Source organism: Megalops cyprinoides, chromosome 7 (assembly GCF_013368585.1).
Source record: "Megalops cyprinoides isolate fMegCyp1 chromosome 7, fMegCyp1.pri, whole genome shotgun sequence".
Taxonomy (NCBI): domain Eukaryota; kingdom Metazoa; phylum Chordata; class Actinopteri; order Elopiformes; family Megalopidae; genus Megalops; species Megalops cyprinoides.
The window spans coordinates 13,010,441-13,026,024 of NC_050589.1; the positions used below are offsets into that span (position 1 = coordinate 13,010,441).

Here is a 15,584-nt window from a genome sequence, read left to right on the forward strand (position 1 = left end):
CCCTGAATCTGTGGGCGTAGTGACGGCAGTGTGAACCAATGTTGTGGGAGTGGGCGTGGTTATTGCCGTTATAGACCAATGCTCTGGGAGTGGGTGTGGTAATTTCCACAACAACTATTGCTATGGGAGCAGGTGAGGTTATTACTGTTATGGACCAATATTGTAAGAGTAGGCAAGGTTATTGCCATACAAACCAATCTAACGGGAGTGGCCGCAGTTATTGCCATCTGGGCCAGTCCTGTGGGAACAGCCGTGGTTATTGCCATATGGACCAATCTTGTGGGAGTGGGCGTGGTTTCAAAATGAAAGAACAGTGGAAGTGTGCCACTCCCCATGCTTCTATCAGCATGGCTACCCCTTCACCGCCCACACCACCTTGTCCACAGACAGCCATTCTTTTCACAGGACATGCTGCAAAGTCGTATTCTGGAGCTGAGTTACCTTTTGTGAGGGCTGCTGGCTCTGATGCAGCGGACTGTGGACAGCTCTGAGCTCTGGCGAGCCGTCTGACAGAGCTGCACTGTGGGGAAGCTGTGTGACAACTTCACTTTAAAAACAAACTGACATCACGCTCTTGCGTTTAGCTCTCTTGATTTTTTTTGTCCATGTAGTTCATGCCGCCATGAATCCACAGCGAACATCTCATAGGCAATTCAGCACCACAGCTCTCTGCAGACGCCCCACTGGGTTCTGCTCCTTAGACCTCCAAATTAGTGCCATTTCAGACTGAGCAGACCACAGAAAAAAGAGAGCATGTGAGAACTGAAAAGGCCCTGTAAAATCTGTGTTAGTTAATATACACATAAAACACAGAACTCATACACCAACATCTATTTATCATTCTCCTCATCATCATAATATAATAACGGTAATGATGATAACGACAATCAACATTTTCAGTCAGATCAGCCGCTGAGATTTAGAGGATTATTCTTGAGCAAGATGGCTGTCCAGCTGGCATCCTGTACACCAATCCCTGCTCTGTTATGCTCTATACCCATGGGCATTACAATCTGCTGCATGGGAAGAGCAGCCCCTAGTGGAGGAAATGCATAAGTGCACTGTAACCACAGCGGCACTCGGTCACCTCACCCCACGCGTCCCACCTACGTGTACACTAACACATTGCATCATGGGAGCACTCTCACACAACTGTGATGTGCTAATGCCTTCTAAAACCACAGCACGTGAACTGCATGCTCCCAAAACAAACACAAACAGAACCACGTAAAGGGCGAATTCATCATCTGAGTACAGCCAGATGAGAAACAGCGATTTTTTTTTTCTCCCCTGCTCTCTCCAAGGTGTGTGCACTCTGACTGGTAGCCATGTACCGTTTCATTCTGGAGTGTCCGTGTGTCCATGTGTCTCCTTGCGTTCTGCATGAGTCATGGCTGCACAGCACTGTCTGCAGGCAATGATGTGCTTATAGTTCCCTGTCATGTATGTGGATTATTGTCATCAAAAACAGCCTGTGGTCTGGAGACCCAGTGCCACAGCTCAGGGTACCCGATGGAGCGTTCCACGCAGATTATCATCCCTACTGACTGACCCCAGCCGTCCACGCTGTCTTTCCCTTAGGACTACTCCTTTCTACTGTTGAAGATACATTTGAGTATGATGTGTACGTGGTTGTAATAAAGATTTTAAAAAGCTATATTAAAAAAAGCAGGATTGCACAGATTCTCTGGTTTTTATTGTGCGAAACTGGAAAAAGGCTTATTTACTCATATTTCATTAGGGTCACGGTTAGGTTCCTCCCACAATACTGCCCTCAAGTAACTTAATCATGGCCAGTGCTGACCATAGAGAGCCACTTCTTCCACACTTCTGACACAATTAATTAGATCAGTGGACCAATACGCCCAACAACAGTTGACAATGACCAATAGCCAGGTGTGGTCATGGCAGCCAGTAACTCATTTCTTTTAGCCAGGGTTGGGGAGCTCCTGTTCCTGTGGGGTCTGCTAGTTTTCATGGTCTCAGTACACTAAGATGTAAGTATCTGTAAGACATAAAGGCAGCTCAGAGCATAGATTCAGTCTGTGCCTGCTCTAGAGTTGAAGAGTAGCTTTGCTGCTCTTCAAACTTAAGTGACTGCAGAGCCAGCTGCTTTTCCATATGAAGTGTGCCATTCACATTATCTGTAACTGAATCACTTTGTCTGGGGGCAGATATACTGTAGATCATTTTATGAAAGATATAGCCCTGCTTGTCATCTCCAGTGTTAATCTGTTTTACAACCGATCAAACAAATTTAATTCCTGGTGTTTATGTAGGAGTTCAGCTCTGAACCTAAAGCTAATTACTGCCCAGCGTCAACGTCTGGAGGAAAGGCATAGATGCCCCCTGACTGAGCATGCTCTGCCCCCTCCCTGGAGCCCCCCCCATTCCCTCCAGCTCTACGCTGAACAGTGGGCCTCAGTGGTGAGCATCAGGCGCATCATTTCCCTCCATTACAGATCCACGCATGATCGGACCAGCCCCTCCCAAAGTGAAACAGCTTGATGTTAGCATTGCTCTGTGTGTGCGCACTCAATGCTCCCAGCAGCTGTAAGACCTACATGAGCGCATTGGGACAGAGCTCCATGGCAGAGCCGGCCAGCAGATGGGCTTCTCCTCCCCAGGGAGACGTAGAACAGGGCAGAGGGAGAGGAGCAGCCGGGCTGCAGAATACCATGGCCCTCAGGGAGGCTGTGGGAGAGAGGAGCACAGAGCTCCCTCCCTCACGACCTGACCACAGACCACACTGACAACAGCTCATCTAATGAAGCAGAGCTATCCCAATGGCTCAGGGATCTGACAGAACATGTACTAAAGGGGTAGGGATCTTAACGATGACCTTATTATGAAAGCACAGTGTAAAGGTCAGCCATTCAGATTAGAGTACTTTTGATGTTATTTATTCAGAGCTTTCCTTGCGTGCATTTCAGTGCAGTTTGAAAGACAAATGCAAATGTTACACACAATAATGAGGAAAAAACACATTTACTGACCATGAGTGCCGCACTTACAGATCAGGTATCTTTCAGTGATGCACATTCCAGCTTCCTGCATGAGTGTGATACCTTTGTCCAATCACAGCACAGAAAAATGAAGCTGAAGTCCCAGAGAGAGGGGAGACACACAGGGAATGTGAGTAGTCATGTGACATCCAGTCTCAGGGACGAAAAGTTCATTAACTCAGTCCTGCCCCTAGGGGGCAATGTTCACTGTCCACAATCAGTCCAAACCCTGGACTTCATGCTGCTTGTATACTGGTGGCCCCAAGCTCCCTGAAAAAATGTACAAACATCATCACTGAAAGAAGAGAGAGATAAAGAGGGAGATGAAGCGGGAGACAGAGAGAGGGAGAGAGAGGGGGAAAACAGCATGGCAGCACTGGTTTCTAAATAATGCTAAAAAGGATCAGAAAGTCTAGTTAGCTACAGAGGTGCTGAGGGGGACGTACCACTCGAGGACCAGGTTTCTCATGGAGAGGCAGGCTACCACATCTCTCATAAACACACTTTACCCTGACAGTGTAAATACAACTGACACAAACCACTATAGTGGAATCTGTCATGACCGCTATGTGCATTTGTGACGCTGCACGTGAAGTGACACATGAATGTATTTTTATGCCAATGTACTACACTTGACTAACACTGTTTAATAACGCCCTCTGGTGGACTAATCTGAACCCTTCCAAAGTGATACCTTTCATTTTAAACCACCTCCCTTTGAAATAACAGCTATCCATATTTCTGTAAAACATTACAGCACAGAGAAAAACAGCAGGGCTTAGCTGATGGAAATCGCTTGCTTGTATGAACTGAACTCTTCCTCTATCCATGAGCTATAGCGTAAATGCTGAGGCTTGGCTTCACAGCAGCTCCCCTCCCATAAAGCACTGAGGCTGGCATGCATGATGTAAACCAATCAATACACCATGACTTCAGGATCAGAGGACACCAGGAAACCCTGCGGTCATCCAGGAACAAGGACAGTCAGAGGGACGGAGCATGTTTGAATTAGGGTCTCTGACTGGCTTTAACCAGCCTGGACTGACTGCAGGGTGACATGTGAAGGCATGGTGACAGTACAGACCTCACACAGACACACCCCCTCTTGCACTGGCTTACAGCACTGTACAGTATTGAAGGAGAGTGCTGTAGGGGACAGAGCAAGGAGGGCAAAGCGCAAGCAGGAAGTGGACAGGACCGATCACAGCAGTTGGCATGGAGCGAGCAGGCAGAGGGCTGGACCCCTTTCAGAAGTCTGGAGGGGGTGGGAGAGGCATCCTGACCCTTCTAGAAAGGTGTCTTGAGTGGCCTTACCTCTGACAGCAGGCGGCAGGCCCACCTGAGGTTTACAAGCAGAAATCAGACATGTGCTCTAACATGTATCTTTTCTCTACTGGCAGACTCAGCGAGGACAACACAACCTGTATTAGGTAGCCTAAATAACTGCCATTGTGCCACTTCAGTATCAAGCAAAAATTCAGTCAGCACTGCTTTTCAAATTCTGCTGTTCATCTACAGTCTCGAAATGACATGTACCAGAGATCACAGAGTAAGGCGCACTGTTTACAGAGAAACAGTAAGCTGCTCCCAGAGAGACAATAAACTGCTCAGAGAGAGAGTAAGCTGCTCAAAGAGAAAAGAGAGTAAACTGCTCACAGAGGGAGCAGGCAGCACTTGTCTGTGAGCCACGCTGTCCAGCACTCAGACACACAGGAGGAACAAAGGGGGGTGTGCTCAGGGGGGCGGGGCTGTGGGCAGGGACCGGGGCCTTGGCTGAGAGGCAAGCGTCTACATGAAGCATTGCTCCCGAGGGCCTCACCTGTGTCGGGCTGTCCCTTCTCTGCCTGCTCTTTGCCCTTCCCTGCTCCTCCTCCTCCTCCTCCTCCTCGGCCTTCCAGAGGGAGATCCCTGTCCCCCTGCAGGAGTCTGGCTTTAAAGGAAGAATCTTTCTCTTTACCTTTCCACCCCTTCGGTCGCCCTGCTGTCTTCTTCTTGGACTTGCTGTCACCCTTCACGCCCAGAAGGGGGTGCACTTCTACAGGGAGAAGAGGCATGTTAAGAGCAGAGAGCATTCGCATCCCGGCTTTCCAAAAGACGACCTAACATGACTATTCACACCCTGTATAACCTTCCATGGCTTCACACAGCCTACATGACCTTCGGTGGCCGTAACCAGCCTGCACAACCTTTGATGACATTAAACACAGGGTAACCATGCAGTATTTTTTCTTACCTCATCAACTTGTGGTACTGAACCATAGTATAGTTAGCCTGTTAAGTTCCCACACAAACTACTTTTACAGACAGAAGTATGACTCCAACTTTCCCCAGCGTAAGGAAGGAGGGGAGTCTGGTCAACCCTTACAGCAGGCTAAGTTCTGCTGCTTTAATAGGCCTTCAGGGGTTGTGCTAATCTTAGTGTGACTGCATCTGCGCACAGTATCAATGTCACTGGGGACACCCTGTCACCCAGTAGTAGTGTGTGTGCATGTTTTTGCACGTGTGTTAGTGAACTTGTGTGTTTTAGTGTGTGAGTGTGCATTAGTGCATTTGGGTGTGTGCGCGAGCCTCACCATCGCTGGGCACTCCCTGCAGCTCGATGGTGGTGGTGCGTGCCTTCTTCTTGGGCGGGGCTCCCTCGGCAGAAGGCTGTCGCTGCTTCTTGTCTCCGCCCCCTGGGTAGGCGGAGCTGTCGTCAGGGGCAGCGTCGGGCGGGGGACCAAAGGGGTTTTCCTCAGGGTCCTCCACCTCCGGGGAGATGGGCAGGTACAGCAGGGCTTTGAAGTCCTCCAGCTCCTCGTCACTGCTCACAACACATCACATACATCATAATATTAATGATAGGCTATTATAGTAGGCTAATAACGATGACTTTGTCACAAAATCAATTTAAGCTTCATTTCCAATTGGACAAGGAATGATAAAGTCAGCAAGGGGAGTAACATAAAGCCATCTCAGGTATTGTTCATTTCTAAGAGAGCTGTATTTCTACGGTATTGGAGTGACATAGTAACTTTAATGATAGAAACATTGGCACTGAAAACTATTACAACAAGAGCAAGACTCAAAATAGATGTCACCTGCTGCAGAAGGCTGCAATGGGGTCAACTGATGTCACATCCACTTCCTCGTCCTCTGCAGCGTCCGCACCTGAGAGACACACAGACACATCATGCACATGGGTTAACGCTAGCCCCAATGAACATCCATTTCAGCCATTTCTTCAATGCTGAGCCTGACACCATCAACTTCCATTTAAGATGATGCTTCAATCCAAGCTTTTAGTTTCCTTAAATTCTACACTGTAAGCAGAATCATTCAAGTCGAATATCTTCCACACCTGTTCCAGAGAGTTCTTTCGTAACCTTTCTTCCTGGTTTATCCTAATTTTAAATTCAAGACCGACAATATATGAAGCATTTAGAATTCATAACCCTCAGCAAAAGCAGTATCTCCCCCCCACTTAAATACACTCAGAAACTGGTTTATTTTAGAAGTGAAAAACTGTTTTAATCTGGAACTAAGAAACTGGTTTATTCTAAAACTGACCTGAAGCTTCACATTTTCTGCACTGCACCAACTAACCTCAAGATGGAGACAGAGTCTGGACAGTTAGCCAGCCACTGTAGCTGAAGATGAAAGAACGGCTTCATCTTTCTTCATCTCTCTTACTTTTGTTTTCACTATCAGCACTGAAAAAGTGTAACTTTGGTTAAAATGATCTCAAGAGTGGCAGCCTGCCCATACGTTTCACACAAACACAGAGTGGTGGACTCTGCCTCTTTCCATCTCCCACTCCAACCTGCTCTCATCCACAGGTCTAAGACCAGCTGGGCCTCCCTCAATCAAAACATCAACAATTTAATGTAAACTTTAGATTCTGATTCAAGATCAGTTGATCAGGCAAAAGGCCCCTGGCTCATGGTCCATACCGGTTTGCTCTGGCTCGCTCTTGTCCTCATCCTCAATGTCAAATTCGGACTCCCGCTCTTCATACTCCACATTCTCGTCCAGCTCCTTGAAGTCAGGGGCAAATGCGCTCCAGTTTTCCTGTGCAAAAACAGCAATAACAGAGATAGCATCCATAGACCATCACTAACCCCACTAATCACCTCCATAGACCATCACTAACCCCACTAATCACCATAGCATAATTATCACTTAATTACAAAACCGAAACCAAGTTTCAGAAAATACAGGGCCCTTAGTTTTAAACAGGTCTCAACATTCTGCCTGCCAAACCCACTAAAAACTAGCCACCAAATCGCCGTCTCCTTGGGGTATAAATGTAAAGAATGCCTGCAGTTGGGCAGGAGAGTACGACAAATTTGACCTGGTCCAAAGACCTGGAGAGAAACTGGACTCACCACTTGATTCTGAGCCCAGATGGACACCACCCCACTGGAGATGGAGGCAATGATGGGGCGAACAGGGTGCCACTGAGGAGAGAGAGGGGGAGGTCAGGCAAGCTGAAGCTGGGACAGCAGAGAGAGAGACAGACAGAGGGACAGAGAGACAGAGACAGACAGAGGGACAGAGAGACAGAGACAGACAGAGGGACAGAGAGAGAGAGAGGGAGGGAGAGGGAGAGGGAGAGACAGAGAGACAGACTCAGCCAGAGACAGAGAGAGAGAGAGAAAAACAGGGAGAGATTGAGAAACCGAGAGAGAGAGACAGACAGAAGCCCACTCACCGCAGCGTCCAGCAGAAGCTCTCCCCGGGTGCCGTGCAGGATCTTCACCAGGTTCCCGATGCTCTTCTCCCAGATGTAGAGGGCATGCTGCCGGGCCGAGCCGGCCACAATATACTCCCCATCCCCCGAGAAGCAACACCTCTTCCACGGGGTTCTACCAAAAGAAAAAAAAAACGAGTAAGCAGAGAGCCCAGAATCACAGAGCACAGAAACACATAGACCAGAGCAGCACAGAGCCCAGAAGTATAGAGCACAGAAACACATAGACCAGAGCAGCACAGAGCCCAGAAGTACAGAGCACAGGGCACAGAACATAAAAGCATAGTAGCAGAGCCCAGAATCGCAGAGCACAGACACACACAGACCAGAGCAGCACAGAGCACAGACACACACAGACCAGAGCAGCACAGAGCACAGACACACACAGACCAGAGCAGCACAGACTAGCAGATTCAAGAAGCACAGAACTCAGACCCCAAACACACACAGACCAGAGCAGCACAGAGCACAAAAGCAGTGTCCGTGTTTCCGACCATGTGGAAGTAGAGCTATGTTCACTCACCTGTTCACCAGGTCCTGCAGTTTCTGCATGGGTTCCGGCTCTCCGTCGCGTCCGCATGTCAGGATCTCCCGGCCGTCGTACACACGGATGATGCGGTCCGCCGTGTTGATGAGGAAGCAGCTGGAAACCAGACAGGTTGGGGTGAGGAGGACACGGGGAGACACAGCTGGTTTCACATACCCTTCCCCAAAAAGCCCCGCCTCTCACCTGCCCTTACGTGCAAACTCTATGGACTTGATGGCAGTCGTGTTACTGGTCCCTGTCGTCACTCGAAATGAAGCCACCAGGTCCTGGGTGTCCGTTTTCAACACTAGAATCTTGGAAAGGAAGGGCCACCAGAGCGATGAAAATACTGACAGATTCAAACCATCACCTAGTCCCACAAGCCTACTATACCAATACTACCTGAAAACAATTGAAAAAACTCAATTTTCAGTTAGACATCAAATTACATTTCACCAGTTTCATGCTATAGAGCAGGAATATAGGTGCATCAAAGTACAAACCAGCACTGAAAACATCTTGTTATAGAGTGTAAGTATTTCCAGCATGACCCCTGACCTTTCCCTTGGCATTGCCAGTGTAAATATACTCGCCCCGCCGGTCAAAGGCCGCCACCACGTTAAGGTCCAAGTCATCATCCACAGGCAGAACCACATGCTTGGAGTCTGACAGCGTGAGCAATACTGGAGCAGACTTCATCGGACACACCAGAACTTTGTTCCTGGGAGACACCGTGGACAGTTCAGAGGTGGTTCAGAGTATGCTTGGTTCCAGTGGACATGATCATATACAAACAACCAGTGCAACTTATGACTATATACCATATAACAATGGATTAATTCTACTGTCACCTGCACTAAGAATCACAGGACCTTTAATGACCTCAACTTACTGCCCCATGCAGACGGATATACAGTGTACAGCTGAGTCTGGATGACTGACATACAAGCCAACCATACAATGCACAAAATGGCAACATCTTGGACTACGAGAGACCACAACAAGAGCATAAGTCCCACATCAAGCAAGTCTGACTTTTCCGGAATGTTTTAGTGTGCAGCAGCGGTAAGCAGCTCACTGGTCACGTGGGTGGAACTGCACTTTGAGGATGGGCGACGGGAAGCGGAACCGTTGGTCGCAGTCGCCAGTCAGAACATCCCAGAGGGACACAATGTTGTCCGTGGAGGCGCTGACTAGCTTGTGGCCGTCTCGACTCCAGCTGAAAACCACCACAAGGAAATGAGAATGAGGGCTGAGGATGAGAATTAGCACGGCTGAGGGGGGATGCATTTAACCTTTCAAAGACACACACTGCAACATGGGCCTCTTGAAAATTCAGGCAATCAATGCCACTCGAATTTAGCTATATTAAAGGCAAGCTTCCAGTGCAAATAATACCTTTGTCAGCTCTTGTATAAGCTACTCCATTCATACCCTTCACTAGTGAAATTAAAAACGGTGTTCCTTTGCAATTTAGAAAGCAGTAATCCAAGCTCTGTAACACCACAAATTACACACGGTGTTCACCGGTGATTTAGCTTCATACAGCATCGGTCAGAATGATCTCACCACAGGGAGCAGACGGGGTGTATGTGCGCGCTGATGATTTTGGCGATGCCGCGGGTCAGGAAGTCCCAGATGACAATGCGGCCGTCATTGCAGCCCACGGCCAACAGAGTGCCCCAGCGGTTGAACGTGCAGGTGAGAGCCATGCTGATACAGTCCAAGGTGCCATCGGCCTCCTGACAGTAGTTTAACACATACACTATTAATAACCGCTAGGTCTGTGCTCATAATTTAATAATCTATATATAAATATATAAATCTAGCTAGCCAAACAGATTAATTTTGTTGTAATCAACGACACAAATTATCCGCATATCCGCAGTAGTGTGGTAGTTAGAGGACGACTTACCTCGGGGTAATTTTGCCCGAAAGACTCTGAAAAGAAAAGATTTGTATGGCGTGAGCTCAGCTGTCAACTTAGATGTCAAAGTGCTACAAAAGCTAGCCACCTAGATAAGGCAAGAACCGAGCAAGGACACGAACTGACCGGTCAATTTCCTAGTGGGATGATTTAATAGCTTGCAGGCAACTATTCAAAACAAGCTAAAGAATTGCTAGCTAGGCTGATCGTAACGAGCTAAATCTAAAAAGAAAATTCTCTGGTTTTACTGGTGTTAACTGACAACTAACGTTAACAGACTCTTCACAGCTGGCTAGCGGCAGCTAATATTAGCTAAGGTTGCTATTACAATTACTGTTAGATTACAACTAATTTAGGAGTGAGCGCCAAATTTGTATTTACCAAGCAGCTCTAGATTCATGGTCAGCCCTCAGCCTTGTAATAAATATTACATTAACAACATAAGAACTTAAATGTCAAATAAAATAACAGATAATTCAATTTGTTAGATCCATTGAATTCAATCCAGCGGCTGCCGCCGTGCTTTTACGATGGACCCAAAACAATGCACGCATTACGTTGCCTGCAAAAAAGTAACTACTCAGTTCAGATAGTTAGCGACAAGCTGTGCTGAACTGAACAGCTATACAGCTGTATTCTAGTAATAGCCTAGGCCGTATTCACGTAATATTGCAGCTGTTCGTCGATCCTGAAGAAAACAGGCATTCGTAAAAACACCTATGTTATTCCTGCGTATAAACTCAAATTCCCACAATGCCTTGTACGCAACTATCTGCAATATCACGTGATAGTGTTGCCGCACTGTCAAAAGTTGTCTTGAAGTTTCTGGGGTGTTTAGTACGCATTTACACAACAACACTGCAGCCCGTTGCTCCGACAAATAGTAACCTTAGCGGGGGAAGCAGTAGTTGTGAATGACAACATGCAACAACAATGAACAATTAGTTGTTACAATTAGGTATAATTGGTTCGGTGACGTTTCTATTTTACTATGTAAAGTTTGCTAGCTGTCATTAACTGTTCACGTAGTTAACTGCGTCGCAGAGAGGCCTGCACGCGACTGGTACAGACGAAGGCTATGTTACGGACAGCTAATTTTATGTTTTAGATCATGATAGACGACTTCCTGATGGGATGATAGCTGGCTGTTTGGCTCAGTCATGGAGAGTCGTGATTACCTTTTCAAAGTTCTGGTAATTGGAAATGGCCACGTTGGGAAGACATCTCTGGTGGATCGTTACGTGAATGACAAATTTAACAAACATTACAAGATTACAGTGGGAGGTAAGATTTTCTCATACTAATCTGAAGGCATTAACTCTGTACTTTGCTGCATTAATATAGGCTTATCTTTGGATTGAGCAACACCGTTCCTGCGTTACTCATTTCTGCATTATATAACCTCGTAATACAACTAGCTTGATCTAAATGATCACTGTCTCTGGCCCGTGCAAGTTGCACTTTATACTTTAATGGGTCATTGACTGTTTTCTTCGATTTTATGATATCAGACATTTCTTTTTGTTTAAACGTCTCAAATCGCGGGGATAAAGTAATCGAATAAACCAACAAAGTGTATAAATTTAGGTTGCATTGAAAAAGTATGTTTCAGTATATTTACAGAATACTTACAATTACAGAGTGTTGCAAGATTTGATGTACTTTCTATGCGTATTGGCACGTATATTAAAATGTTATTTTTTTATTTCAGTATTATTTAGTATAGGGTAAAAAATGATTTTCTGATTAGGCACATTTTCATAAGGCACACGTGAGTTTCGTGCCCTGGGCTAAATGATTGTTGTTGTGTTCTGGATCGGGAAGTCGACTTCGCATTGAAAGTGCTGCCATGGTCAGACACAGAGACAGTCAGGCTGCAGCTGTGGGACATAGCAGGTGAGTCCCATTCACCTCTGTAGCTTCTTATTAGAAGACCAGACTGATCCTATTTTGAAGCTGATTCCATGCGGTGGTCACTGCCGTTTATGGAGAATCAGGGCCGCTGAGTGACAGAAAACAGAGATTAAGAGACAAACACAAAAGAGACACACACTTCATGAAATAAATGAATGAAGAGCAAGCTCTTCCTTATCACCAATCACATTTTTTTTGCTAAATTCCATTTAAAACCTATATTCACGATATGTGAAATTTCCAGTGCAATGTGTAAAAGCTGTTCTATATAACAGCTGTTCTGAGCTGGTGATACGCAATATTCCAGTGATTTGATGAAGAATGGCAGAATTGCTTTAACTTGAAAAGCTTTGTGTGAGGCCTGTGTGTGTGTATGGGGAGCTCCTTGCTTCATGCCACACTCAGGGTGATAAGTGTTTGATCATGAAATCCTTCAGCCCCCTGTGCAAATTAAGCATGCTAAAGTGGCTGCAGTCATTCAGCACCGCACAGGTGTGCTTCTGTATCAGCAAAGAACTAAAATAACAAACTTTACAATGGAACGAGAATAACCCTCTCTCCCCTGAGAGTGTGCTATGTTGAAAGGGAAAAGAAAGTATGGCAGGATGTGATTCACCTGATTTGACCTTTGCCCCCCCACCCCCATGATGGCACATGTACGGAAATGTCAGGCCAGGAGCGTTTCACCTCCATGACGAGGATCTACTACAAAGAGGCATCTGGCTGCATCATCATGTTTGATGTGACCGACTCCTCCAGCTTTCGCAGCTGCAGCAGCTGGAAGGAGGATCTGGACAGCAAGGTCACACTGGCTGGGGGCAGCCCCCTCCCCTGCATTCTACTGGCTAATAAGGTATGGCTCCAACTAATCACCACGACACAGGCACCAAGGAGAGGTGTGGCAGAACTGGAAAGTCATAAATGTAGGATGCTTATTAGGGTAATGTTTGTGCTTTAACTTGATGTTATACATGTGTGTCACCTCTGCAAACGTTAATGTGCATATTAATATTACTTTCTTAATTTGCTTTGAGTCAGTCCTAATCAGTATATTATTTGTAGTAGTACAGTATGTAGTGGTACATTCACTGAAAGGAAACTATCTTGCCCTTTTGCCCATTAGTGCTGTTATTAAGTAAGGAGGAAAGTAGTCATATGCGGTCTGGACTGTGTGTGAACTCACACAGTGCCAAATGCACACAACTGTCTCAAATCTGAGTACGTATGATTCAGAGTGAAATTTACACACGTGTATTGTTTATGAATTAGTTAGTCATCCAGAAAACACTTACATGTTAACATGTTACTTAAAGCTGTTCTCTCACAAATTGTCTATATGTTGTGCCAGTATTATCATTTGATATTTATCTCATTTGAGCTCCGGAAAAGGATCTTGCATGTCTGAAAATGAATCTGAGGGAAGTGTGTTCCAGCTTTCAGTCTGTGTTGCAGTGCGATCTCTCCCCATGGGAAGTGTCGCATGCCAGCATTGAGCAGTTCAGCAAAGCCAATGGCTTCATAGGATGGATGGAGACATCAGTTAAAGACAACAAGAACATCAATGAAGCAATCAGGTATGTTACAGTATAGGTCACAGATAACAAGAATGTTGACAAATCAATCAATTATGTTACAATGCTATTGTAACAGTGGGTTTTGACTGTATGGTGTACTGGGGACAGTGGGGTTTGATTGTATGATGTACTGGAGACCAGGGCTTTGATGTACTGGAGACCAGAGCTTTGACTGTATGATGTACTGGGGACAATAGGGTTTGACTGTATAATGTACTGGAGATCATGGGCTTTGACTGTGTGATGTACTGGGTGTAGTGGGGTTTGATTGTGTGATGTTCTGTTTGTTCAGTTTTCTGGTGGAGAAGATGATGGTGAACCGGCAAGATGTGCCGCGCCCAGAGCAGGATGGGGGGCGGATCCAGGTGGACTGCCCAGCCAAGGAAGCCAATCAGAAGGGCTGCTGCTGACTGAACCAAACATCGCTTTTATATTCTCTCCATTGACCAAGCTAGATTTTGCTTTCTGATCATACCAGGAATAATGAGTGTTCAAAATGAAGAGTGATCCTGTGACTGTTTAATACCAGTCCTCCCTCTCCTGTCCCTCCCAGTAAGGGACCTCTCCTCTGTCCTCATTTATATCTTTCCAGATGTCCTGCTGGGATGGGCAGCTGCTATGTGTTAAAGTTCTGCATCAAGCTGATTTGACAAGTGAACAGAATCAGATACTCTACTGTTGATCATTTTATCAATACTCTATCAATACTCCAGGAGAGTGGAGCCTTTTAGCAGCGTAACAACACTGGGTAATGGGCCTGCTACAGTGAGATTGTTTTGGGCTCTGAATTTTCCATTTCCCCTGCATAAATACCGTATTGTGTCACAACACAGCACCCCTTTTATGTAGGAGGAACAATTATTACGGGCTTTCACTTTATTTGATCATCAATAATTCACCGTGATTATACAGTTTGTGTTGGGTATTTTTACGCTACTAAACACTCTTCTACTTTTGGCAAATTATCCAATCACAGTGCACCATTTGACATCCTGTGACTTTTTGTAAGTTTTTTTTTTTTTTTTTACAGTGCCCACACTTAGAACACATCATTTCCTAGGTCAGTGGCCAATCTAGGGTGGTATTGTCACCCAAGAATGTACCAGGGGAAAGGGCTGTCCTCAAGCTTGAGTCACGTCTCCGCTATCCTCAGACGTGACTCACATCTCCGTCACATCCAGATCAGGGTGAGCAACGGTGACCGATCTCGGTGACAAAGCCCAGCCGACACCGTCGTGATAACGGGGTGCCATCTTGTAGTGGAGATTCAGCATTACTTCTGGCGTGGAACGTTCACTTGAAGCCTTTGGGACAATCCGTCGTGATTTTACTGCCGCTGCTAGTGACCACTTTTATCTCACGAACCAGAAGGAGCTGCCAAGGCTGCAAGCCCTGTGCCAGGCCGTACAAGCTGTCATGTTTCGTATGAGATATATTTGTCTTGGATCAAATACTTTTTGTGTTGTCCTTTATAGTACTTCAGAACTACTAAATTGAGTTCCTGGATTTTAACAGTGAATGTGTATTTTTATAAATCAGATTGTCCTTGAATGGATATGAATAAACAGCTGATTTTGTGATTCCTAATCACTGGCTATTTGTGCGTTACTGAAACATTATTAGATAAAGCGAATGCCATGCTGAGTTCACACAAAATCTCTTTTTGGGTTCATTGGTACAGCAGAATGTCCTGTCTGGGATTTTAACCCACAGCCTAATGGCCCTAAATCAGGAGCAAGCAAGAGGTGTGGTGCAGCAGTGAGGAGCAGGGAAGCAGTGTGGTATAGAGGTAAGGAAGCATAGGCAGCAGTGTAGCATAGTGGTTACAGAGCAGGACTCATAACCGGAAGGTTGCCAGCTTAATTCCCCACTGGCACACTGCTGCTGTACCCTTGGGCAAGGTACT

At 46.1% G+C, this 15,584-nt stretch overlaps 2 protein-coding genes across 4 annotated transcripts; one reads left to right on the plus strand and one right to left on the minus strand.

Annotated features, from left to right (window-relative positions):
* Positions 1–2,902: 2,902 nt before the first annotated feature.
* Positions 2,903–10,714, minus strand: LOC118780657 (retinoblastoma-binding protein 5-like). 2 transcript variants are annotated; one of them, XM_036533275.1, is made up of 14 exons: positions 10,572–10,714; positions 10,179–10,204; positions 9,833–10,005; positions 9,342–9,482; positions 8,822–8,984; positions 8,468–8,577; positions 8,261–8,380; positions 7,699–7,852; positions 7,373–7,444; positions 6,938–7,055; positions 6,086–6,155; positions 5,579–5,808; positions 4,963–5,040; positions 2,903–3,275 (listed from the first exon to the last, which is right to left on the minus strand). In XM_036533275.1, exons 1-14 carry the CDS (start codon positions 10,588–10,590, stop codon positions 3,223–3,225), a joined length of 1,527 nt encoding a protein of 508 aa, XP_036389168.1. In that variant the 5' UTR covers positions 10,591–10,714; the 3' UTR covers positions 2,903–3,222. The 2 variants fall into 2 exon arrangements, with proteins under 2 accessions (XP_036389168.1, XP_036389169.1); XM_036533276.1 differs by having other exon boundaries at positions 2,903–3,281; positions 4,888–5,040.
* Positions 10,715–11,033: 319 nt separating this feature from the next.
* Positions 11,034–14,299, plus strand: LOC118780658 (ras-related protein Rab-7L1-like). 2 transcript variants are annotated; one of them, XM_036533277.1, is made up of 5 exons: positions 11,034–11,474; positions 12,015–12,086; positions 12,776–12,957; positions 13,557–13,678; positions 13,971–14,299. In XM_036533277.1, the coding sequence occupies exons 1-5, from the start codon at positions 11,351–11,353 to the stop codon at positions 14,086–14,088; spliced, it is 618 nt and encodes a 205-aa protein (XP_036389170.1). In that variant the 5' UTR covers positions 11,034–11,350; the 3' UTR covers positions 14,089–14,299. The 2 variants fall into 2 exon arrangements, with proteins under 2 accessions (XP_036389170.1, XP_036389171.1); XM_036533278.1 differs by lacking the exon at positions 12,015–12,086.
* Positions 14,300–15,584: the final 1,285 nt, after the last annotated feature.

Excerpts from the sequence above, each read along its gene's own strand:
- LOC118780657 (XM_036533276.1), bottom strand. Across the intron at positions 8,578-8,821 it reads CTGGCAATGCCAAGGGAAAG|ATTCTAGTGTTGAAAACGGA; the intron begins GTCAGGGGTCAT and ends TTCCTTTCCAAG. Across the intron at positions 3,282-4,887 it reads CCCTCTGGAAGGCCGAGGAG|TTTCAGGGAGCTTGGGGCCA; the intron begins GAGGAGGAGGAG and ends GTTTGTACATTT.
- LOC118780658 (XM_036533277.1), top strand. The coding sequence starts at position 11,351 with ATGGAGAGTCGTGATTACCTTTTCAAAGTTCTGGTAATTGGAAATGGC. Across the intron at positions 12,958-13,556 it reads GCATTCTACTGGCTAATAAG|TGCGATCTCTCCCCATGGGA; the intron begins GTATGGCTCCAA and ends TCTGTGTTGCAG. Across the intron at positions 13,679-13,970 it reads AACATCAATGAAGCAATCAG|TTTTCTGGTGGAGAAGATGA; the intron begins GTATGTTACAGT and ends CTGTTTGTTCAG.